We start from the raw sequence: 20453 nt of genomic DNA, 5'->3' as shown, positions 1-20453 counted from the left end.
GCGCGCGTTCGTCTCATCCTCCCCACCCACCCTCGCTCGCACGTTCTCCGGTCGCACGTACATCTCCGTCGACGTCCCATCGCTCGCGACCGTCTCCACGCGGTACCTCTGGCGACTCGGCGCGTATTCCCTGACCACCCCTCGCGCGCCGTTGAGCTCGGGCCTGGACGTGAGTCCCTCGATCGTCACCGACGTGTTCGGAGAGATGTACTCCATCGCCCGCGACGCGCGCGCGACGCGGACTGCCGACGCGGACTGCCGACGCGGACGACCGCGACGACATCTGTCGACGCATCCCTCGACGCCGCGCGCGCGTGTCGCTCATCCACGGTCAGCGCGCGCGCGCACGCGAGCGATGTCGAGCGCGATCGCCCCGCACGCCCTGGGGGTCCTGGGCGCGGTGCCGTTCGTCGCGCTCACGCCGGACGTCTCTCGACGCCTCCCGGGCCTGCGCGCGGTGTTCGAGCCGAAGACGGTGGCGCGCGCGCAGATCGCGTACGGGGCGAGCGTCCTGAGCTTTCTCGGTGGCATACACTGGGGCTACGCGATGAATTGTCAGCGAGCGTCGATGACGCCCGCGCAGATGGCGACGCGGTACGCGTGGGGGGTCGCGCCGAGTCTGTTGGCGTGGCAAGCGATGGCGGTGACGCCGACGAGCGAAGTCGCCGCGTGCGGGACCCTGATCGGAGGACTCGCCATGGCTGCCGGCGTGGACACGCTGTACGCCATCGGCGGTGGATACCCGAAGTGGATGATGCCCACGCGATACGCGCTCACGGCGACGGCGTGCGCGAGTCTCGTCGCGACGGCGTTTCGAGGCGTCAACGACGACGGCAACGACGGATCCGAGGCGTGAGCGCGATCAACACACAAAATTAGTTAGCTCTTATAATAGCACCGCGCGCGCGATACGAACCTTCTACTCCACGATGACCGTGATTTGCTTGGCAAACTTTTTCCCAAACGACCGGTGCTTGGCGTCCGCGAATTGCAGCGTGAGCGTGTGCTCGCCCGGGGTCAGGTTCACCACCCCCTCCTTCTGCGCCTTCCCAAAGTGTAAATGGGTCTCATCGAACGGAATCTCCGCTCCCTTCTCCACGAACGTCGGTCCATCGATGATGAGGTGGTGGTGTCCCGTGCCCTCCTGTAACCCGTTCGCCGCCGGGGCGAGCTCGTAGCCCTTCACCCCCATCTTCACGTCGAACTGTCGTCCCACCGTCGCCTTATCCCTCGGTTCGATGAAGTACACCCCGTTCTTCCCATCCTTGGCCATCGCCGCGTCGTCGGTCGTCATCGAACACGTCAGCGCGATGAGAGCACCGAGGACACGTCGACGTCCATCGACGATGTCACCTCGCGCGCTCGCGTCGTCTCTCTTCTCGATCGTCCGTCGCGCGGCGCTCGCACGGACGCTCGAGGGCGCGTTCGTGTTGCGCCCGCGCGTGAAGTGGGCGCGGCACGGAGGGACGAGGGAAAGAGGGGCGAGCATGTGCTCGAGGAGCCTCGCACTGCGGCGGCTCGAGCGAACGCGCGCGCGGTTGAAGAGCAAACATCAAATCAAATCAAACATCGCTGGATGAGCGACCGCCTACGCACTCTTTCTCGCCGTGACGACGAACATTGGGTCGGTTCGCCCGGGGTTCGGGGAGATGTCCTCGCCCTGAGGAGGCTCAAAGCCGCCGGCGAAGTGGTAGTACGCGCCGACAATCCAGACGTGGTCGAGATCGCCCGTGGCGGTCCAGATCGCCACAGCCTTGGTCGGGAAGCATCTGTTACTAAAACTCATGATGGCGAGTCCACCCGGTTTCAAAACTCGTCTCACCTCTTTCATGACGTCGAGTGGTCTGGTGAGATAGTCCACGCTCACCGTGTTGGTGACGACGTCAAAGGTGTTATCGGCGTACGGAAACGTCGGGTCCTCATTCAGGTCCCGAACCGCGTAGTCGGTGAGCACCGGGTTTCTCTTAAGCTCATCCTCGTTCATGCCCACCCCAGAGATTTTCCCAGCCTTGTACCCGTTCGGATAGTGCGAGATCCAGCTGCTGCACACATCCAAAATCGCCACGTCGTCGCTCGCCGGCGGAAACTCGCGTTCGTAATACTTGGTTAGGGCCCCGATCGCCTCGTCGTCGATGTGCGTCACGAATCTCGGTTGAGAATAAAAGATAAAATCAGAGCTCTCGTCGTATCGCGCCATCTCCTTCTCTCCGAACGGGTACTTGTCCGGAAACTGCGGGTCCTTTAAGACGTCGGCGTACGGGTCGCTCTTCGCCCGCGGCGCCCCGAACGCTCGCGCCTTCCCGACGTGCGTCGCCGCCCCGACGCCGATCGTACGTAATATCGCCGCCGATCCGCTCGCGACGAACGCGCTTCGTCTCGACGTCACGCTCGCCGCGTGTCGCTCGTCCTCTCGGTGATGTCCCGAAGACGTCGACGTCGAGCTCATCGCGGGCGCGCGTCGCCCGTGCGACGACCTCACGGCGAACAGCGCGCGCGCGGTGAGCGTGTGCACGCTCGCGGTGAACATGAGGACGCCCTCCGGGGTCGACGGCGCGTCGTACGACGCGGTGTGCGGCGACGGATGCACGATTTCAACGCACTCGACGTCTCCCTCGTCCACGTCACGACGAGCTCGAGTGAATCGACCGAGTCCGCACAGGGCGGGGCGCCTCGCGCGCGAGCGAGCGCGCGCGGTGCAGAGACGATCGGTGAACGCTCCGCGCGACGGGATCGATCGATCGGTCGACGAGCTCGGAGGAGGACGGGCGACGACGGACGACGCCGACTCGAGCGTGGTCACGGAGAGAAAGAATGCTCGGACTGGACTACTCGTCCTCGGACGACGACGAGGAGGTGAGAGAGAATGAAAGCGAGGGGGAAAACCGAAAGGGTAAGAGCACAGCGTCACCGGTGAAGATGGAGACGAAGAACGAGGCTCCAAAGGCGAAAATATCGTTACCGTCTGCGTCGGCGGCGTTCGCGGGCGGCGGCGGCGCGAACGAGTCGACGGGAATGAAGCGCCCAGCGCCTGCGCCGCTTATGAATCCGCGTCAAGGACAGCATAAGAATCCTAATTCGATCGGCAAGGTGAATACGCTCTTGCCTCCGCAACTGAGAGGTCGATCGAATGTGGTGACGCAGGACCTAGAGGCGCTCGGGTTTCGTAAGAAGACGCCGACAAAGAAGTGAGAGTAAGGTGCGGTTGGGATTATAGACTATGGTAGCATGTAGCGTGTAGAACAATCAAATGCGACTCAACACCGCTGAGTAGACATGAGACAACGCAGTAGCTCGTCGTGAGTCGCGCCGTTGCTAGCCAAAATCGGCCTGACAGTGAGGTCTGCGTGAAAAAATTTATTTATTTCTTCAGTCACTCGAATCGCGTGGACGTCGAATCATCGCGATCTGAACAGATTTACGTCGTCGCGCGAGGTATTCAAACGGACCATATTCCTCTCCGACGAGGTTTGTCATGCGACCGCCCGCTTCTCTAATCTGCGAGGGCGGAAATAAATGACTCGAGAAAATTAAATAAATAGATCCACTCACCAACAATGCTCCCGCGGCGGTGTCCCAGCTGTTTAGATCGGCCTCGAAATAGGCCGTGACTCTTCCACAAGCCACCCACGCGAGCATGATAGCCGCGCTTCCGAACATACGGATCGTCCGGACCGGTAAAGTGGCCAAAGCTGCGCGCGCAAATAATTAATTAATCAGTCTTTGCTTCTCAAAATTAATTTTCGCGCTTCACGACGAGATGAGCGCGAAATACCTGTCATCCCCTTGAGCATAACCTCAGTCGACGCGTCCGTGGGCGCGTATCCGGTCACGACGACTGCTTCCAAGGCGGTGGCCTCCTCGCCCACCTTTATGGGAGTGCCATTTAATTTCGCACCACCACCGAGGACAGCCGTGAAGCATTCGTCGCGAAACGGATCCATAATTACCGCCACTTGCAGTTCCCTGCAGAGCGAACGCATCGAAACGTGGTGGTCAGTTTTCACGCCTCTGGGTCGCGCGTACGCGCGTCAAGTCTTACAAAAGTGTCCATGAAGAATTATTTAATACTCACCCTTTGTAAGCCACTCCGATGGAGATCGCCGATAACGGCAAGCCGTGCACGAAATTTGTCGTGCCGTCGATAGGATCGACGACCCACAGCCACTCCGGTCCTGCGCGTCGATTTACAGTCAATCAGTGTCCCATGCGCGAATATCGAGGCGTATTTCCCTTGCGAATAATTAATTAAATTCCCGTCAACGCGTGCGAGACGACTCAACATACCCGTCTCCAACACCTCCCTGAGCGCATCCGCGCTCGCATCTTTACCGGCCGCGACGCTTTCTTCGCCCTACCGCGTTCGTTAGTGTCGTTCTGATGAAAACAGAGACCTTGCTGTCTTACCAGAAAACCGTGGTGTGGGAACTCCTCGGCTACCTTTGCCTCGATGATTCGTTGCACCTCCCCGTCCACCTCTGTGAGCAAGTCTCGAGCGTTGGCCTTGGTTTTTATGACTTCCGCGCCGACCTTGCGAGCCATGACGGTCCCACCCTCCTTCGCCGCTCGCACAGCCGCCTGAGCGCGAACGTCGGTCAGTTCACGGCGATACTCTTCTGCGCGAGCGACTCACCTCGAGGACGCGCTCCAAGGACGTCCCATCGGGCGATGCCTCGACCGAGACGGCGTTGCGGCGATGAACGAACGCGAAGCGTCGAGCGCGACGACGTCGACGATCGATCGATGCTCTCGTCGAGCGAGAGGACGCCGAGCGAGAGGGCGCGGAAGCGCACGTAGACGCCATTCTGTGAGGAGAGGTAGTTGGTTTGAACAGGACGACCGACAGCTCTCGGTCGCGTCACAGCGCGGTGCCGCGAACGTTGACGTCGAATCGTCGTCCGCTCGAGCGCACGCGTGAGATTGAAAGTCTTCGTCACGATGTCCAGACTCAAGCTCGTGGCGCTTCCCTTGGACGACGATGACAAGTCGACCGCGCACGCGTCCGGCCTGCGCGGTGAGTCCGTCTCGGACGAACGCGCCGGTGGATATAATATCAGGGACGGAGAGCTGTACGATCGCGGTGCTGGAGATCCCAACGATTCCACCTTGGTCGCCGTCGTGCAGCACTTCGGGATCCTTCGCACGATCAGGGTGACGCCGGGCGGGAGCAAGGTCAGAAGATTTCAATTTCAAACGTCCAAGGATGGCGTCTCGACGCCAACCGGAAGACCTTGGTGGGAGTTCGCGTTCATCCCAGGTCAGCCGGGGGCGATTTTAGTCGTTCAGGCAGAGTCACAAAATTTGCTGTTCACCTCCCTCCCAATGAACGAGTCCGAGCCGAGCTTGGTGTACCTCCTCGGCAAGCACAGCGCGCCGGTGACGAGTCTGACAGTGAGTTCAGATGGGAGCATCACAGCGACTGGAACCGATGATGGGAGTCTCGCGATTTGGGCGCTCAGCGATGGACACCGTGTTGCGAGTATGAAGGCTGCGCATGATGGGCTGGTGCGAGCCGTTGCGCTTTCGGGGAATGAAACGCTTGTATCCGCGGGCAGAGATGGTGTGGTCAGGATTTGGAAAATCTCAGTGGATGGATCTCGGCTCCGAATGCTTCACAGACTCGCATCTGAACAACTGAAATACGTCATTTCAATTGCAATTACGCAGAGGGCTCCTGAACTCACCGTTGCTGCCGGGTCTTCTGACGGGTGCTTGCACGTTTGGCGGGTCAACCTGGAGACTGAGAGCGCACGTTTAGACACGGTATTGGATCACAACAAAGGTTTGGCCGTGACATGTCTGTCGTTTCGAGCGGATGAAATCGTTCTTGCGTTAGGTACGCAAGAGATTGGTGAGACGATCGGGAAGGGAATGGTACAGCTCTTCGATACAAAAGACTGGACAACTGTGGCGTCACGTTCACTCGCCTCGCCGTGCTTGACATGCAACTATTTAGCTTCTGCAACAAATAGGCTGCTAGTATGCACGCCACAGCATCCCCCTCAAGTGTTTGAAGGTATGCTCATTGAGTCTGCTCTAAGGAGAGATGTCACCACGCCGTCTCCAATTAAACAGCCAATGACGGAGGTTGAAGTTGCCACAACGGCGCCGCAAGTTACGATTCATGAAGGACAAGAGGAAGAGTTCTGGGAACCACCTAAGATGGTTAATGATGATTTCGACGTCGAGAAAGAGTTGAAAGATTACATGGCTACGCTCGGTGTCACCGATCCAGATGAGATCAGACGTCTTACTGAGGCTCATATTCACGCAGCAGCGGCGACAAAAATGAGCCAGACGATTCCTAGCGAGGCTCGAATGTATCCAAGCATTTCAAAGAAGCCGGAAAAGGTTCCCGTTAAGAGGCAACGCGCACCGATGAAGCTAGATCCGAAATGGTTGGAGATCAAAGACCTTGGTCCTAAACTTGAAGACTTGTGGGAGTTCAGATATCGTGAGGAGCAAGTCGTAGACACGTTTGGCTTGCATTGTGGTACACTTCTCGTCCCGCAGGAGCGCGGAGTCGAGTTTTAGGTATTTGTAGTAGAAGATAGTCGATGTGAGTAATGTTACACATATTTTATCACGTTCATCAACGCGCGCGAGGATCAGACAGAGCGTTTGAGGTCGTTTTGAGCAGAGATGAGCGGGAGGCCTTCATCGCCTCCACAGCCAGTCTCGTCTCACGAATCGACCTCTCAATGGCCTCTTCCGACGTTTTCAGCGGACTGAGAGGCGGTTTCACGCTTCTTGCTGCCAATCTCTCGCGAATACTGCGCGATTTTTCCTCAAGAAATCTCTTGCGAGAGGTGACATCTGGTTCGGGCTCCTCTCGAGTCTTGACGGTGACGTCTTCATTGTCGTCGTCTACACGGCACAACTCGTCGTCGTCCAATCCGTTAAGACTCGCCCAAGATCCCAAGGACACCAAATTTGTGTTCGCGGTGTTCGCGCGAAGTTCAGTAAAGTCTGGCGAGCTGGAATGCTTCCGAGAAGTACTTCGAGGAAGGAGATTCAACCAGCTACCCTCACGCGAGAGCTCGTCTTGATCACTTGCTGAGCGAGACGACTTGAGCCTATTATTCATCAGCTTGACCTCATCCAACTCCGCCTGACACGCTTCCAGGTCTCTAGCGAGGCTGTTGCTTCTCGACGTCAAGGTTACGAGTTGCTCGCGGCTCTTCGTAGCTTCCAACTCAATCATCGCCAACTTCGCTGCCCAAGCCTCGTTGTTTCTGGTGATAGCCGCTTCGTACTCAAGTGTTGACACGCTCTCCTTCTCAGCCGTGAGCTTCGCTTGGACGAGTTTTCTATTCATCTCCCCAAGTTTTTCGACCTCGAGACGAGCAGCCTCGACGAGGGCATCGCGCAAAGCGAGCGGCATTCCGGTCGGGCTGAGCGGTTCGTTCGACTCGTCCAACTCTTCCTCATCATCGTCATCGTTGCGGAGACCGAGCGCATCGGCCCAGTCGTCTTTGCGCGACTTCTTTGTTTGTGCACGTTGATTTTGTGCGAGTTGCACTTTCAGCCGTTCGATCTCCTCCCTAAGCTCCGCGGTTGCCGATTTTTCCGACGCGAGTGCGGCGTTGTCCGATGGAAGACGCAAAGTGTCGGCTTGTATCGCGCCACTCAGTTGAAGCTCCACAGCCTTGCGAGCCGCCCGTTCTTGCTTGAGCTCGGCGGTCAATCGCGCGATATCTGCTTCCAAATATTCTCGGACGCGACGGAGCTCCTGATCGTAGTGACTAGTACCATCAGATTTGATGATCTCTTCCAGCTCGGTGACGCGCCCCTGAAGGAACTCGTTGTGCCGCATCGTCTCTACCAGTGATTCCTTCGCCTGTCGTGTCTCCTTTTCCGCCGTTTGATACCGGGCGATGGCATCATTGGTAAAGTCGTTCGCTTCCTTCAGTCTGTTTGCGGTCGCTTCCGCCTGCGTCGCTCGCTCTGTGAGTTCGGCAATTTCTCGCGCATCGCCGCGAATGCGCATTCGCGCTTGCGCCAACTCCATCGAGAGCGTGTCGTTTTCCTCGGAAGACGCCCCCGACAGCGCCGCAACGGTATCCTGCAATTTTTTGCAGTCAGCGCGCGCGATCTGAATCTTATGATCCGCCGCACAAGTCGCCTTGGCGGCGTAGGAGAGTTCAACCGTCGCTTCCCGGAGCAGTCGTCCTCGGACGTCGTCGAGTTTTACCTCGTCATCTCGACACTTGACCAAAGATCCGCTCCCCTCCAGCGCCCACACTCGCGCGCGCAACGTCGCAGATTCGGATTCCGCCGCTCGCTTCGCCCCCTCGGCGAGCTCTAATCGCCCTTTCGTTCTATCCAACATCCTTTCGGAAGTTTGCAGCGCGACGCGGAGTTCGCTCACGCGCTTTTGCAATCCATCCACGTCAACGCTCGGCGCCATCGGTCGGGTCAGGCGTCGCGCAATCGACGCCTCGCGATGTGCACTCTCGATATCGCTTGTTTTACCCCCCTCGAGCGTCTTCTTCGCCTCGATCTTCTCGCTCGAACCCGCCTCGTCGAGCTCGAGTTCGCTCGGCGAATCGCTCTCTGAGCTCGCGTTCGACCGCGCGTCCAGGACGTTCACCGGCGACGCCGCGCACTCGCTCTTTCGCCCCATCGCTCCCTCTCTCGCGTGTACCCTCGAGCGATTCGACGGATCGTCACCGAACCCACCGACGCGATCGTCGTCCCCCGTCGAGTTCCCGCCAATTCCTCCATCGCGGCCACCGTCGCGCGCGCTCGACGCCATCGCGCGCGTCGCTCCCGCCTCGCGCGCGTTCGCGTCCGCCCGCGCGCGACGTCCTCGACGACGACGACGCGGACCACCGCCGCGGTCGTCGTCGTCGTCCGCGAGTCCCGGTCGTCGTCGTCGTCCCGGTCGTCGTCGTCGTCCCGGTCGTCGTCGTCGCGACCGACCGACCGTGCTCGGACGTCGCGCGACGTCTCGATCGTTCGATCGATCGATCGATCGCGCGACGTCTCGATCGATCGATCGGTCGCGCGACGTCTCGATCGATCGATCGATCGCGCGACGTCTCGATCGATCGACGGACGTCTCGATCTCGATCGTGGCTGTCGGGTGTTTTTTGAAAAAGCCACGCACATCGAACGAACACCCGCGACAGCTCACCCGCGGGTGCGCGACGACGAACGATCGAGCGCCCTCGTGCGTTGGCGCGCGCGAGAGCGTGACCACGGACGATGGCGCGCGCGGTGTGCGGGCGATTTATGGGCGATCGAACGTATGACGCGCGCGTCGCCGTCGGTGGACGCGATCGGGGTGACGGACGACGACGGATGGGGGCGACGCGGAGGTGGGGGTGGGCGTCGAGGCGACCGACGAGGACGATCGCGTCGAGAGGGAGAGAGGGGAAGACGACGACGAAGACGGCGACGACGTCGGCGAGGGGGGGGGGGAAGAAGAGCGCGCGGGAGTTGAAACCGTCCGCGACGCGTGAGGTGACGCGGCGCGTGGGTGAGGTGACGGCGCGGATGCGGGAGGCGGCGGCGAACGCGCCGCGACCGGCGCTCTACGCGGGAGGCGCGCTCGTTCTCTTGGTTCTCGCGAAGGTTCTGTTCGGTCGAGGGAAGAAGGGATCGTTGGGCGATCTTGAGGAGCGAGGGATGCTCGATGAGAACAGAGACGTGGACGAGGATAAGTTTTATCAGGGGATGATGAAGGGCGTTCGAACGATGGAGATGCCAGAGCTCACGGAGGAGCAAATATTAGCAGCGCGAGAGCGACGCCGTCAGTCCGCCGCTGGGAACGATAACTTTGAGAAATCTCTCGCCGAAGTGGACATCCCGGCGAACCATCCGTGGGCGACGAAAGAAAACGTGAGCGCCGCCGAACAGCTCGCGGAGGAGCAGCGCGTACTTGAGATCAACCGACCGCGCAAGCGCAGAGGGGCGCCGCCGCCTCAGTGAGTTCTTCTCGACCGATTTTGAAGCTCAAGTATGTTATATGCGTTATACAAGTACACCGACTATCTACATTTATAGTTCCTCGCGCGCCGCGGGATCGACTCGGACGGCGTACGGATCGTCTTCGCCTTCGAACGCGATCTCCGGATTTGGAGACATTTTCTTCTCCGCTTCCAACGCCTCCAACGGGATTTCTTCGACAAGCTTTGAGTTAGAGTCAACGACGACCTCGGTGACTGATTCTAAGGCTTTTACCTTTGACCGATACAGCGGATGAAACCTCGCTATGAGTGGCGTCCGCTTCCAAAGAATGTGGATGACGACGAGCAAGAACATGGAGAATCCGAACCAGAGGATCACCTTGTCCATGATCGTCTGGCGCTCGATCGTGGTGATCAATCGACGTCCAGACTTCAACTTCGCGTGCTGATTCGAATACTCCACCCCCGTTCGTTCCATCGTCGCCGTCGACTCCTCCAACGCCGCGAGCGTCTTCTCACCCTTCTCCAGCTCCGTCGCCATCATCTGTCGCGCCCGTCTCAGCCCTTCCGTGGCCTCACTAGAGATTGCCATCGCTCCGCTCGCCTTGATCCGATCCATCTCGCTCGTTCCCGATCCAAGAAGTAAAGCATCTCTTTCCTCGTTTATTCGTTTCCTCTCCTGCGCCGCGCGCTCGAGCGCCGCGTGTCTCAGTATCCCTCGCGTGTTCTCCAGCGCCTCCGAGCGCTCGGTCACGGCGTGTGACATTTTCGATTTCCGCTCCCCGTCGTGCGCATCTCTCATAATCTCTCTCATCTCCTCCACGATCGCTCGAGCGTCTCTCAAACACGCCCGGGCGTCACCCATGCGCGCCTCATCCACCGTCGTCGTCGTCGACATCGCGTCGTTCGCGATCGTCATCGCCCGTCGTTCGAGTTCGCGACACCGCGCGCGGAGCGCCTCGAACGCCCGCTCGTCATCGTCCCACGCCTCACATCGCGCGTTCGCCATCCCCCCCCCCGATGTCGTCGCCCGTCGACGCCCCCCCGATGGCGTCGCCCGGTCGACGCCGCGTCGTTCTCGGTCGCCCGGTCGACGCCCCGTCGCGTCGACGCGAACGACGATCGACGTCGTCGTCCGCGCCGCTGGACCGGGGCGCGCGTGTGAACCCTAGGTTTAGACGTCCATCGACATCGTCCATCGTGCTGTCGATGTACGAGATGTCGACGCACGTGTGATGCCTCCGGTGCGCGTCGTCCCTCGGTAGTGCGCGACTCGCGTCGCCCATCGAAGTCACCCACGTGATCGACCGTCGCCTCGCGGGCGATCGTCGCGCGTGGGCGCGGTCGATCGAGCTTCGGTCGACGCGCGCACACGTTGACGCGCGCGGTGGTGCGCGGTCGATCGAGGTACTCGCACGCGGTCGAGATGTCGAGCGGATTTCGCGTCTTACACCTGGTGCGGCCGTTCATGAAGTTCCTTCCCGAGGTGAAGGCGGCCGATCGTAAGATTCCTTTTCGCGAGAAGACGCTCTACACCTGCGTCGCGCTGTTCGTCTTCTTGGTGTGCTCGCAGCTTCCGCTGTACGGGATCAATACCTCGAGTGGGGCGGATCCGTTCTACTGGGCGCGGGTGATCATGGCGAGTAACCGCGGGACGTGCATGGAGCTCGGGATCTCTCCAATCGTGACCTCTGGGTTGGTCATTCAGCTCTTGTCGGGGTCGAAGATCATAGAGGTGGACGAGAGCGTGAAGGAGGATAGGGCTTTGCTCAATGGGGCGCAAAAACTACTCGGGGTGTTGATCACCATCGGTGAAGCCGTGGCGTACGTCGTGAGCGGGATTTACGGCGACGTTCGAGACCTCGGCGTGGGCAACGCCTTGCTCATCATCATTCAGCTCTTCTTTGCGGGGATCATTGTGATTTGCCTGGATGAATTGCTGCAAAAGGGCTACGGTTTGGGATCTGGGATCTCTCTGTTTATCGCCACCAACCAGTGCGAGTCCATCATCTGGAAGGCGTTCTCTCCAACCACGGTGAACACTGGTAGAGGCACCGAGTTCGAGGGCGCCATCATTGCCCTCTTCCACCTCGTGCTCACGCGCACGGACAAGATTCGTGCGCTCAAGGAAGCGTTCTACCGCACCAACCTGCCGAATATCACCAACCTTCTGTCGACGATTCTCATCTTCCTCATCGTCATCTACTTCCAAGGTTTCCGCGTCGATTTACCGATCCAATCCAAGCAAAACCGCGGCTACACGGCGAACTACCCGATCAAACTCTTCTACACGTCGAACATGCCGATCATCTTGCAGTCTGCATTGGTGTCCAACCTTTATTTCATCTCGCAGCTCTTGTACAAGAAATACGGTGGAAACTTCTTTATCCAACTATTCGGTCGCTGGCAAGAGAGCGATAGGAGTGGACAGCTCATCCCGGTCGGCGGCTTGGTGTACTACATCTCACCACCGACGTCGCTAGCTGACGTCGCGGCGAACCCGCTGCACGCCATCTTCTACGTGACGTTCATGCTCTCCGCTTGTGCATTGTTCTCGAAGACTTGGATCGAAATCGCGGGTTCCTCCGCGAGAGACGTCGCGAAGCAACTCAAGCAGCAGCAAATGATCATCAGAGGTCACCGCGATATCAAGATTGAGAAGGAGCTCAACAGATACATCCCGATCGCCGCGGCTTTCGGTGGCATGTGCATCGGTGCGTTGACGATTGTGGCGGACTTCTTCGGTGCTATTGGCTCTGGTACTGGTATTTTGCTCGCGGTGACGATCATCTATCAATACTTTGAGACGTTTGAGAAGGAGCGCGCGTTCGAGATGGGCGCAAACGTCTTCGGGTAGACTCACTAGAAGTTGCCTTGTGAGAACGCGGCGGCGCGTCGCTCCGGGAGGACGATGCGTCGAACCTATAGATTAATATGCGGACTAAATGATCCCACATTAGAATGGTTTTGTAACCGGAATCTATCATCAGTGCATTCGTAATATGTGCCAGTACCTACATCCGTTTTCGTGTCTTCATTCGGGGGAATCGACGTATGTGAGACTTATCCGAACAGCTTTGGCTCGAAATTACAATCGCGTCGACCTAGAATCGTGCGCGAGCGATCGCTACCTCAAAGCTTTTCCTAGATGCACACAGCTGTGCCCAAACTAATACGACAGGCGCACCCGCCAGCCAAACATCACCAACCCTGAAAGAACTTGCACGCAAATCAACTTTACATGACCTTGTTCTTGGCACCACCACGGAGCTTCTTGACACGGTTCTTCTTCTCCTTGATGTTCTTGCGGGACTTTTGGACGGCGTCCTTCAAGCCAGCGCGGATGAGGCGGTGCTTCGGTTCAAACTTCTTGAACGCATCGATGTTGTCGTAGATCAAACCGAACCCAGTGGACTTACCGCCACCAAACGCCGTGCGGAACCCGAAGATGGACACGCACTTCTCGTCGGAGACGTTGTACATCTTAGCAATCTTCTCTTGAAGCTCAGCCTGTCGTCGTAAAACCACGTCGTCGTCAGTCACTGGTTCGTCTCTCAGTGTTCCTCAGCCATCCTTCTAGGGTCAAGAAACCCCAGCGCCGCGAATGTAACGTACCTTGGAGACATTCGCGCGACCCGGGTGGAGGACATCGCAGATCTGTGATTGATGAAAAACATTCGTCAGTCCTCATTCGCGCTCGTGAATCCTCGCGCGCGCCGATTGCGAGTCGCCAGTGCGTTGAGTTTCCTCCATCGCCTCGCCGCCCTCGATCGCGTCTCCCGTCGAATCTTCCCCTCGTCCGCGCGCGTCGTCGCGACTATCAAACGTACGAATTGACGGCGCTGCAACAGGCGGTTCGTCATGAACTTGCGCGTGCGGATGGTGCAGGACGTGTTCGTCATCTCGTCGAGTTACGAACGCGCCGTGGAAAGGCGGATCGAGGGAGGACGTCGCGGTGCTCCAGGTCGCATTCGTCTCATTCATGTGTGACGCGGACACTTTTGTGCGACGCGCGGTCGATCGCGCACCGACGAGACGACGTCGTCGCGAGCGCGCGCCGCACGGAGCGACGACGGCCTCTCACGATCGCACCGATGAGTAAGGCGGCGTTCACCGGTTTAAAAGCGGTCCAGGAGCTTCGCTTCCACCTGTGTCAAACGAGCAAGGGAAGCGAGGGGGTGAGGAATTTCTTAATGTCGAGCTACAAGACGCTCAAGGCGGCGTCGCCGTCGACCCCGGTGTTGATCCGAGAATCGAGCGGAGCGGAGGGGAAGCTGTACGCGCGATACGACATGGGCGTGGAGAAGTGCGTCAAGCTGGAGGGATTAGACGCGAAGGGGGTGGAGAAGTGCTTGCAAGACCTCGTGAGCTCGGTGCCAAAGTAGGACGACGACGCGAGCAATTTTAGCGAGAATGTAACTACTAGCGAAGAGGGAGACGGATGTAGACCTCGTCCAAGGACACGGATTCGCGTCGCATCGCTCGTCGCGAGCGCTAACGTCTAATCGTGCTACTACAACCTACTAGAAAGCGATCACTCGAAGAGCGTCGCCTCGGATGCCTTCTTGAACGCGGCGTTGATGATCTCCAGCTCCTCCCTCGCCTCCGCAGTGGCGATGTCCAACTCTTTGCTCACTTTTTCATGTTCGGCATGGAGGGCGGCGAGGCGCTTTCGGGACGCATTCTCGTCTGTGTCCATCTCAGGGAGCGCGCGCGCGATTTCCACGATTACCCGTCTCGCCTCCGCGATCGTCCCCGCCATCGCCTCTAACTCCGCCTTCGTGATCCCTCCCTCGGGTAACGCGTCATCGAGATCACCGTTCGCGCTCACGTTGGCCTAATCGTGCACAATCGCGACGTGTTCGGCGTCAGTCGTCGAGAAGGCGACGGGGGAGATTCGCACGTCGAGCTCGCGTTCGTTCGCTCACGCACAGGTCTCGCGTCGCGCTGGAGCGTTCCGGCGTAGTTGAACATGAGTTCACACAGAGTGTTTATCTGGCACTGAAGCTGGGACACCGCGTCGGCCATGGTGCGTCGTGGAGGCTAGTGAAGTACTGGAGTAACAAAGCTGTCTAGAAGGAAGAAATTTTATGTGTTTTTTGTGAGACACGTCCACAGACTGGGAGGCGGAAGATCGGCATCGGGAGAGATGATGCCTTTCTTTCGTATAGTTTTTAGCGCTTGCTTGTAGTAGTGGCTGAACCACATGCACTTGACCGTCCCCTTGAGCCCGGCGAGATGGACGACAAAGTCGCCGGGTTCGTAAAACGCTGGTTGCGAGTTGAATACGCACGCATTCACCACCTTGGTCCTCGCTCGAACGGTGTTTGCCTTGGGATAGATCGGTCCCTTCACGACCTTGCGCCAAATTTGTGACGCGTAGAGGTGATGAAACGCGCGCTGCTCGTACTTGAAGAGCATGTTCCACACGTTCTTCGGCGCTACGAGCTGTTCCTGTGCCCAGAGTTCGTCAACAAACCACAGCATCCACGGCGTGTTTCGCACCATCCACATCCCGCAGTTCACCCCGTTCTTATCCGCAGCGAGGACTTGATCGAAGTTAAAGTCTACGATGTCCTCCAACCGCTTCTCGGGGTTCATCACGATGGTATCGATGTCCATGTAGAACAAAAAATCATACTCCGGGAGATATTTGCGCATCGCCAAGAGCTTACTCCAGCTCGTCGGTCTGCTTCGATCGACGATGTCCTCGTCGACGATAAGATCGTAACCGTGTATATCCGCGTACGCCTGTTTATTAGCCGTCGACTGCGCGCAAATAGCCTCGACGCCGCTGTCGCACAGCGATATTATCCCGCCCTTGAGCTTTTTCGGCCGCAACCCAGGAAGATTCGTCATATCCGCCGGGGGCAACCCGCTCAGGGGCTCTCGATCGACTAACCCGCTCGGCACCGCGGCGTCCATCCCGCACGGTATCGGCCGCTCTATCGGATACATCCACCGTCGCACGTACACCTTTGTGAATCCGTCCACCACCTTTCGAGCGAACGGTCCGAGCGTCCACGCGAGCGCGACCAACGCGATCCATCGCGCGCGACTCCGTCCCCGCCTCCATCTCTCGCTCGTCCCTCTCATCGACCCATCCTTCCTCGATCGCGCCGCCGCCGCCTCGCGCGTCCCGCGTCGCCACCACCCCTCGCCGTCGTCCCGGCCGTCGCCCTCGGTCGCCCCATCGCCCGGCCGTCGTCTCCCCGCACTTCGCCGCCGTTCACCCGTCGACGCGCGCGCGAGCAGGGTCTCCGACGACGTCATCCATCGCGTCTCGCTCCGTCGCATCGTCGATCGCGTCGCCCCGCGCGCGCGCGTCCACCGCTCGCGCGTCGCCGGGGCCGTCGTCCGAGGGCCGGGCGCGCGTCCAACGGTCCGCGTGTGCATGTGTGAGACTTCGTGAGACTTCGCGTCCAACGGTCCGCGTGTGCATGTGTGAGACTTCGCGTCCAACGGTCCGCGTGTGAATGTGTGAGACTGCTCCGTGCGCGCGACCCCGCCGCGGGGCGAGGACGAGGGCGCGGCGCGACGCGCGAGGGCGCGGCGCGAGGGATCGATCGGAACGCGCGCGCGTCGTCGACGTTGACGCGATCGCACGCGTCGAGGACGCGGTCGGAGGCGTCGGGAGCGAGAGATCTGCGTCGATCGCGTAACCGACGAGACGAGGACGATGGGACCGGGAGACTCGGAGAGCGATCGAGAGGAGGAATTGGGTCGATCCGCGCTCGGGGTTCTCGGTGGACCGAGCTTGGACGACGCCCTGGGGGGGTTGGGATCGACGATGACGACGATGCGGAGAGACGCGCGAGGGCGAACGGGGGGCGACGAGAGCGAGAATCCATTCGAGACGGCGCCGAGCGAGTTGGAGAAGCGATCGCGCGAGCCGCTCGGGGTTGGCGTTGAATTAACGCGAGAAGAGATAAACGGTGCCGACGATGGGGCGATTGGGGTGGAGGAGGGGATGCAAAGGGTGAATCTGGGTGAAGAGGAGGCGGCCCGAACGCCGACGCGTGTTGAGCGCGGAACATCGCCTGAGACGCCCACGAGAGGGCGGGCGTTGGAAAACGGGAGCTATCACGCGAGCGAGGGGATGACATACGGCGATTTACTCGCCCCACCGCCGTCTTACGCGGATAGCGTGATGTACACACAGCCAGAGATACAGCCAGTGTACGACGGGACGTCAAACGCAAGTGGGACGACGGTTTTCTTGGACGGTGACGACGAAAGAGACGCGGAGAAATGGACGCTGAAGATTTGGGTGAGTGATCCGAAGATCGAGCCCGACGCCTCGTCCACACTGGTGGGCAAGCGCGTGACGCACTACAAAGTGACAACGCGAACAAATATTCCGTCATACGTTCACAAGGAAGTCGTTGTCTGGAGAAGGTTCCGCGATTTCGTCGCGCTCGACGAAAGGCTCTCCGCGATCCATCGAGGTTATTTCATCCCTCCGAGACCAGAAAAAACGGTCGTGAGCTCAACGGGCGAAAACTTCATTCAAGATCGCGCTGTGCAGCTGCAGCACTACCTCAACCGCGTCGCGTCTCACTCGCAGCTTCGCCTCGGGGACCCACTCAGAATTTTTTTGACGCATCAAGACCTGGGGGCGAGCTTGGATTGGTTCAGCATGACGAGCAAAATAATCCCTGCGCAGCCGAGCGGGGTGCCAGGAAGCCCTGACACTCCTCAGCGCCCGCCCGTCGTGATCTCGTCCCCAGGTCAGGGTCGCGATTTCGGGCGTTTCTTCAAGGAGCTCCGACAAACCGTTGTGCAGTCGACAGCGGTGACCGCCGTCGGCGGAGCTCTGGGTCTGGACACTCCAAAGCCAAAAGTGATGGAGGAGGACGCCGCTTTCTTGGTCGAAAAAGATAGAGTGTCGCGTGTCGAGGGCGAACTTTCTGGGATGTCCTCCAAGGCGACCAAGCTGCTCACGCTCCAGCAAAAGTTTGGCGAGGCCATGGGAGAGTTTGGTTTGGAGTGTTTGAAGTTTGCCAAGCTTCAGGAAGAGGAGGGCGCTCGCCTCGGGAAGTATAGCGAAAATGGTCTCGATTGCATGACGGCTGCGAGTGAGATGAGAAAAGCCGGAAACACCTCCATCAGAGCGAGTCGGATGGCTCACTCGGCTACGGCGCAAACCGCGCAGGCGCTCGAGCCGCTTCACGACTACTTGAAGATCATGCCGTCTGTTCGTAGATCCATCAGCGACCGGAATGACTCGCTTCTGACGCTACAAACAATGTTATCGGAGGCAGATAGACTCGAGGCTCGAATTGCCAAGCTCACGCCGGATTTCACCAAGATGAAACGGGTTGAGGAACTGAAACTCGAACTGGAGACAACCAAGCTCACCGGTGAGAATGCGAGAGCTGATTATAAAACGATTCAGGAGCGTCATCGTGTCGAGTTTGCGCGTTTAGAGAAGGAACGCGTCGCACAGTTTCACGCTATGCTACTGAACTACGCGCGCGTTCAGGTCTCGAACGCGGAGCGCTCGCTGTCGCTCTGGCGAGGGCTCGCCGAGGAGTTCGGAGCTTCACCGGATGAGTGGCGGACTCCAGAAAAGGTGGACGACGCCACGGAGCTATAGAACTGCATTTCCAATTGTACACAAATCACTCTACATACTAATGATGGTAGCTAATGAACCTAGTTTACTTTGATTCGCGGTGGTGAACTTGGAACGTACACTGGTCCCTTACCCGGTTCAATTTTCCCTGGTGTCTTCGCGCCCCAGCGCTCGGCGCTTGGCGTCACTTTCGACGAATTTGAGAGCGAGCGCACGCCCCAAGCGTGGATCGCGATCCCAAACATGAGCTTGAAGCAAACCAGGATGAGCATGAATCCCAGACTCACCATGAGCGTACTGAAACTCGCGAGAACTTTATTGAGGTTCCCTCTCGTGAGCGTGTCTGACTCGATCGCTCCTTCCTTCAGCGTTCGGAAGAGACTCGGTACCGCTCGGACGATCACCGCCGCTGGAGCGAGCGGTACGAATCCGACGACCTGATGAATCTTGTAAGACTGCATCAAGTGCACGTGATCGCGGCAGATTTGTCTATAGAAACGTCGATAAACTCCTGGACGCAAGCCGTTGAATTTCGCCATGAAGGAGTGCTTGATGATGTCCACGAACACCTCCGAACCCATCACGAGGACGATATCGTTCATGAACTTTCGGGTCAACGCCACTTCAATACTCCCCGCCGCAGTGATTCTCTGCGCCGTGACGAACAGAAGACATACGCACAGGTGGACGCGTTCGATCACGTCCAGTCGGCTGACGCCGAATAACTTCTCTGGATCTTGCTTCTTGAACACGTGACCCTTCATCTCCGCGAAATTGTTCGAAATGAGCACGAGTAAGATCGCATTACTGTGACTGTTTATCGCCACCGAAAGCGTCACGGCGTAAGTGAGCAAGATAAACGTGTGCGCAACCGTCGCGGCGGTGGATAGAGAAATGTCCACGATGAGTCTGAGCGCGGACTGCGCTTGGTCCACCACCGATCCGTTCGTCGCTGAGTTGACGCACCCATGTACGCTATTTTGTAACGCGTCTAATACGTTACTGTTGAACGAGCATAGCAGCTTATCGAACGTTTCTAGGACGTGACAAGCCATGTAAAGCTTGATGACTTCCTGCCCGCGAATGTAGTGATAAATCACGCTCACGTCGATCATGTGCGTGTACGTCACCGCCATACCGAGCATGAGCAGCCAAAGAACGTCATTCAGATGCTCGCGCGCGTACGGATGAATCCCCCACGCCCGTCTCTTGGACGAAGCGTTATCATTTCTCGTCAGCGTCGCAGCCGACCACACCAAACGCACGGTTTGCGACAGCACGCGCACCGGCAGCGACGTGAACAACCCGAGAATGGCATCCGCGCACAGCAACCCCCCGTACAGACAAAACTTCTCCAACTCCAACGGTATGTACCACAACAAGTCGAACACGCGCTCTCGAGCGTGCGACATGTCCGGGTCGTCCTCGCGTTCGCCCACCCTGAATCCGAGCTCCAGCGCGCAGTACCTCCACACCGACGTCAACCCGCTCTTCTCTCCCGGCGCGTTCTCTCGCGTCCACTCTCGCACGATTCGTATCGTCTCTCGCTCTCGCATCACCCCCTCCTCGCGCAACACGTCGTCGCGAACGAACAGATTCTCATCCGAATCGTTCCGCCTTTGCATCCTCGGCGTCTCCGCGTCATCCCCCCTCGCCCGTCCGTCGCCCTCGCCTCGCGCGCGTCCCTCCACCACGCCCGACGCCGACGCGCCCACGGTCCCGGTGGTGCGCGCCATCGCGTTCGACTCGGGCGACGCCCCACCCCCCTCGCCCGCGCGCGCCGGTCTCGTCGCCGACCACCCACCACCACCGTGGCGTCCGTCGCGATGCGTCGACGTCGTCCCCCCGCGCTCGAGCGGCGCGCCGAGGCCCTGGCGCGGGGTCCACCTCCCGCGGCGTCCGCGTCGTCGTCGACGTCGACGCGTCGTCACCGCGTCGACGTCGCGGCCGACGCCACGGTGGTC

The 20453-nt window shown here is 59.2% G+C and overlaps 16 protein-coding genes across 16 annotated transcripts; 7 read left to right on the top strand and 9 right to left on the bottom strand.

Annotated features, from left to right (window-relative positions):
- Positions 1 to 355: 355 nt before the first annotated feature.
- On the top strand, positions 356 to 856 carry OT_ostta15g02110 (Protein of unknown function DUF3429; the record flags this gene model as incomplete). Its single annotated transcript, XM_022982434.1, has 1 exon — positions 356 to 856. One exon carries the CDS (start codon positions 356 to 358, stop codon positions 854 to 856), a length of 501 nt encoding a protein of 166 aa, XP_022841188.1.
- A 63-nt stretch (positions 857 to 919) lies between these two features.
- Positions 920 to 1273, bottom strand: OT_ostta15g02100 (Domain of unknown function DUF4399; the record flags this gene model as incomplete). Its single annotated transcript, XM_022982433.1, has 1 exon — positions 920 to 1273. The coding sequence occupies one exon, from the start codon at positions 1271 to 1273 to the stop codon at positions 920 to 922; it is 354 nt and encodes a 117-aa protein (XP_022841187.1).
- Positions 1274 to 1588: 315 nt separating this feature from the next.
- On the bottom strand, positions 1589 to 2446 carry OT_ostta15g02090 (Methyltransferase type 11; the record flags this gene model as incomplete). Its single annotated transcript, XM_022982432.1, has 1 exon — positions 1589 to 2446. The coding sequence occupies one exon, from the start codon at positions 2444 to 2446 to the stop codon at positions 1589 to 1591; it is 858 nt and encodes a 285-aa protein (XP_022841186.1).
- Positions 2447 to 2916: 470 nt separating this feature from the next.
- OT_ostta15g02080 (unnamed product) lies at positions 2917 to 3189 on the top strand (the record flags this gene model as incomplete). The annotated part of the gene is made up of 1 exon (XM_022982431.1): positions 2917 to 3189. The coding sequence occupies one exon, from the start codon at positions 2917 to 2919 to the stop codon at positions 3187 to 3189; it is 273 nt and encodes a 90-aa protein (XP_022841185.1).
- A 65-nt stretch (positions 3190 to 3254) lies between these two features.
- On the bottom strand, positions 3255 to 4801 carry OT_ostta15g02070 (Inositol monophosphatase, metal-binding site; the record flags this gene model as incomplete). The annotated part of the gene is made up of 8 exons (XM_022982430.1): positions 3255 to 3340; positions 3447 to 3495; positions 3550 to 3689; positions 3773 to 3963; positions 4073 to 4172; positions 4285 to 4351; positions 4405 to 4575; positions 4631 to 4801. 8 exons carry the CDS (start codon positions 4799 to 4801, stop codon positions 3255 to 3257), a joined length of 975 nt encoding a protein of 324 aa, XP_022841184.1.
- Positions 4802 to 4935: 134 nt separating this feature from the next.
- On the top strand, positions 4936 to 6531 carry OT_ostta15g02060 (WD40 repeat; the record flags this gene model as incomplete). The annotated part of the gene is made up of 1 exon (XM_022982429.1): positions 4936 to 6531. One exon carries the CDS (start codon positions 4936 to 4938, stop codon positions 6529 to 6531), a length of 1596 nt encoding a protein of 531 aa, XP_022841183.1.
- Positions 6532 to 6589: 58 nt separating this feature from the next.
- On the bottom strand, positions 6590 to 8755 carry OT_ostta15g02050 (unnamed product; the record flags this gene model as incomplete). Its single annotated transcript, XM_003083307.2, has 1 exon — positions 6590 to 8755. The coding sequence occupies one exon, from the start codon at positions 8753 to 8755 to the stop codon at positions 6590 to 6592; it is 2166 nt and encodes a 721-aa protein (XP_003083355.2).
- Positions 8756 to 9207: 452 nt separating this feature from the next.
- OT_ostta15g02040 (unnamed product) lies at positions 9208 to 9933 on the top strand (the record flags this gene model as incomplete). Its single annotated transcript, XM_022982428.1, has 1 exon — positions 9208 to 9933. One exon carries the CDS (start codon positions 9208 to 9210, stop codon positions 9931 to 9933), a length of 726 nt encoding a protein of 241 aa, XP_022841182.1.
- Positions 9934 to 10002: 69 nt separating this feature from the next.
- Positions 10003 to 10920, bottom strand: OT_ostta15g02030 (Sec20; the record flags this gene model as incomplete). The annotated part of the gene is made up of 1 exon (XM_003083305.2): positions 10003 to 10920. One exon carries the CDS (start codon positions 10918 to 10920, stop codon positions 10003 to 10005), a length of 918 nt encoding a protein of 305 aa, XP_003083353.2.
- Positions 10921 to 11337: 417 nt separating this feature from the next.
- OT_ostta15g02020 (Translocon Sec61/SecY, plug domain) lies at positions 11338 to 12768 on the top strand (the record flags this gene model as incomplete). Its single annotated transcript, XM_003083304.2, has 1 exon — positions 11338 to 12768. One exon carries the CDS (start codon positions 11338 to 11340, stop codon positions 12766 to 12768), a length of 1431 nt encoding a protein of 476 aa, XP_003083352.2.
- A 380-nt stretch (positions 12769 to 13148) lies between these two features.
- Positions 13149 to 13813, bottom strand: OT_ostta15g02010 (Ribosomal S24e conserved site; the record flags this gene model as incomplete). The annotated part of the gene is made up of 3 exons (XM_022982427.1): positions 13149 to 13421; positions 13527 to 13568; positions 13742 to 13813. The coding sequence occupies 3 exons, from the start codon at positions 13811 to 13813 to the stop codon at positions 13149 to 13151; spliced, it is 387 nt and encodes a 128-aa protein (XP_022841181.1).
- A 192-nt stretch (positions 13814 to 14005) lies between these two features.
- OT_ostta15g02000 (Thioredoxin-like fold) lies at positions 14006 to 14296 on the top strand (the record flags this gene model as incomplete). Its single annotated transcript, XM_003083302.2, has 1 exon — positions 14006 to 14296. One exon carries the CDS (start codon positions 14006 to 14008, stop codon positions 14294 to 14296), a length of 291 nt encoding a protein of 96 aa, XP_003083350.2.
- Positions 14297 to 14445: 149 nt separating this feature from the next.
- Positions 14446 to 14939, bottom strand: OT_ostta15g01990 (Mediator complex, subunit Med21; the record flags this gene model as incomplete). The annotated part of the gene is made up of 2 exons (XM_022982426.1): positions 14446 to 14748; positions 14844 to 14939. The coding sequence occupies 2 exons, from the start codon at positions 14937 to 14939 to the stop codon at positions 14446 to 14448; spliced, it is 399 nt and encodes a 132-aa protein (XP_022841180.1).
- Positions 14940 to 14999: 60 nt separating this feature from the next.
- OT_ostta15g01980 (Galactosyl transferase) lies at positions 15000 to 16208 on the bottom strand (the record flags this gene model as incomplete). Its single annotated transcript, XM_022982425.1, has 1 exon — positions 15000 to 16208. One exon carries the CDS (start codon positions 16206 to 16208, stop codon positions 15000 to 15002), a length of 1209 nt encoding a protein of 402 aa, XP_022841179.1.
- Positions 16209 to 16590: 382 nt separating this feature from the next.
- On the top strand, positions 16591 to 18510 carry OT_ostta15g01970 (Phox homologous domain; the record flags this gene model as incomplete). Its single annotated transcript, XM_022982424.1, has 1 exon — positions 16591 to 18510. One exon carries the CDS (start codon positions 16591 to 16593, stop codon positions 18508 to 18510), a length of 1920 nt encoding a protein of 639 aa, XP_022841178.1.
- Positions 18511 to 18569: 59 nt separating this feature from the next.
- On the bottom strand, positions 18570 to 20225 carry OT_ostta15g01960 (Membrane protein,Tapt1/CMV receptor; the record flags this gene model as incomplete). Its single annotated transcript, XM_003083298.2, has 1 exon — positions 18570 to 20225. One exon carries the CDS (start codon positions 20223 to 20225, stop codon positions 18570 to 18572), a length of 1656 nt encoding a protein of 551 aa, XP_003083346.2.
- Between the last annotated feature and the right edge of the window lie 228 nt (positions 20226 to 20453).

This window comes from Ostreococcus tauri, assembly GCF_000214015.3.
Source record: "Ostreococcus tauri WGS project CAID00000000 data, contig chromosome 15, whole genome shotgun sequence".
NCBI lineage: Eukaryota > Viridiplantae > Chlorophyta > Mamiellophyceae > Mamiellales > Bathycoccaceae > Ostreococcus > Ostreococcus tauri.
Note: the sequence above shows the minus strand (reverse complement) of the source record. Positions and strands in the feature narration are given on the sequence as shown.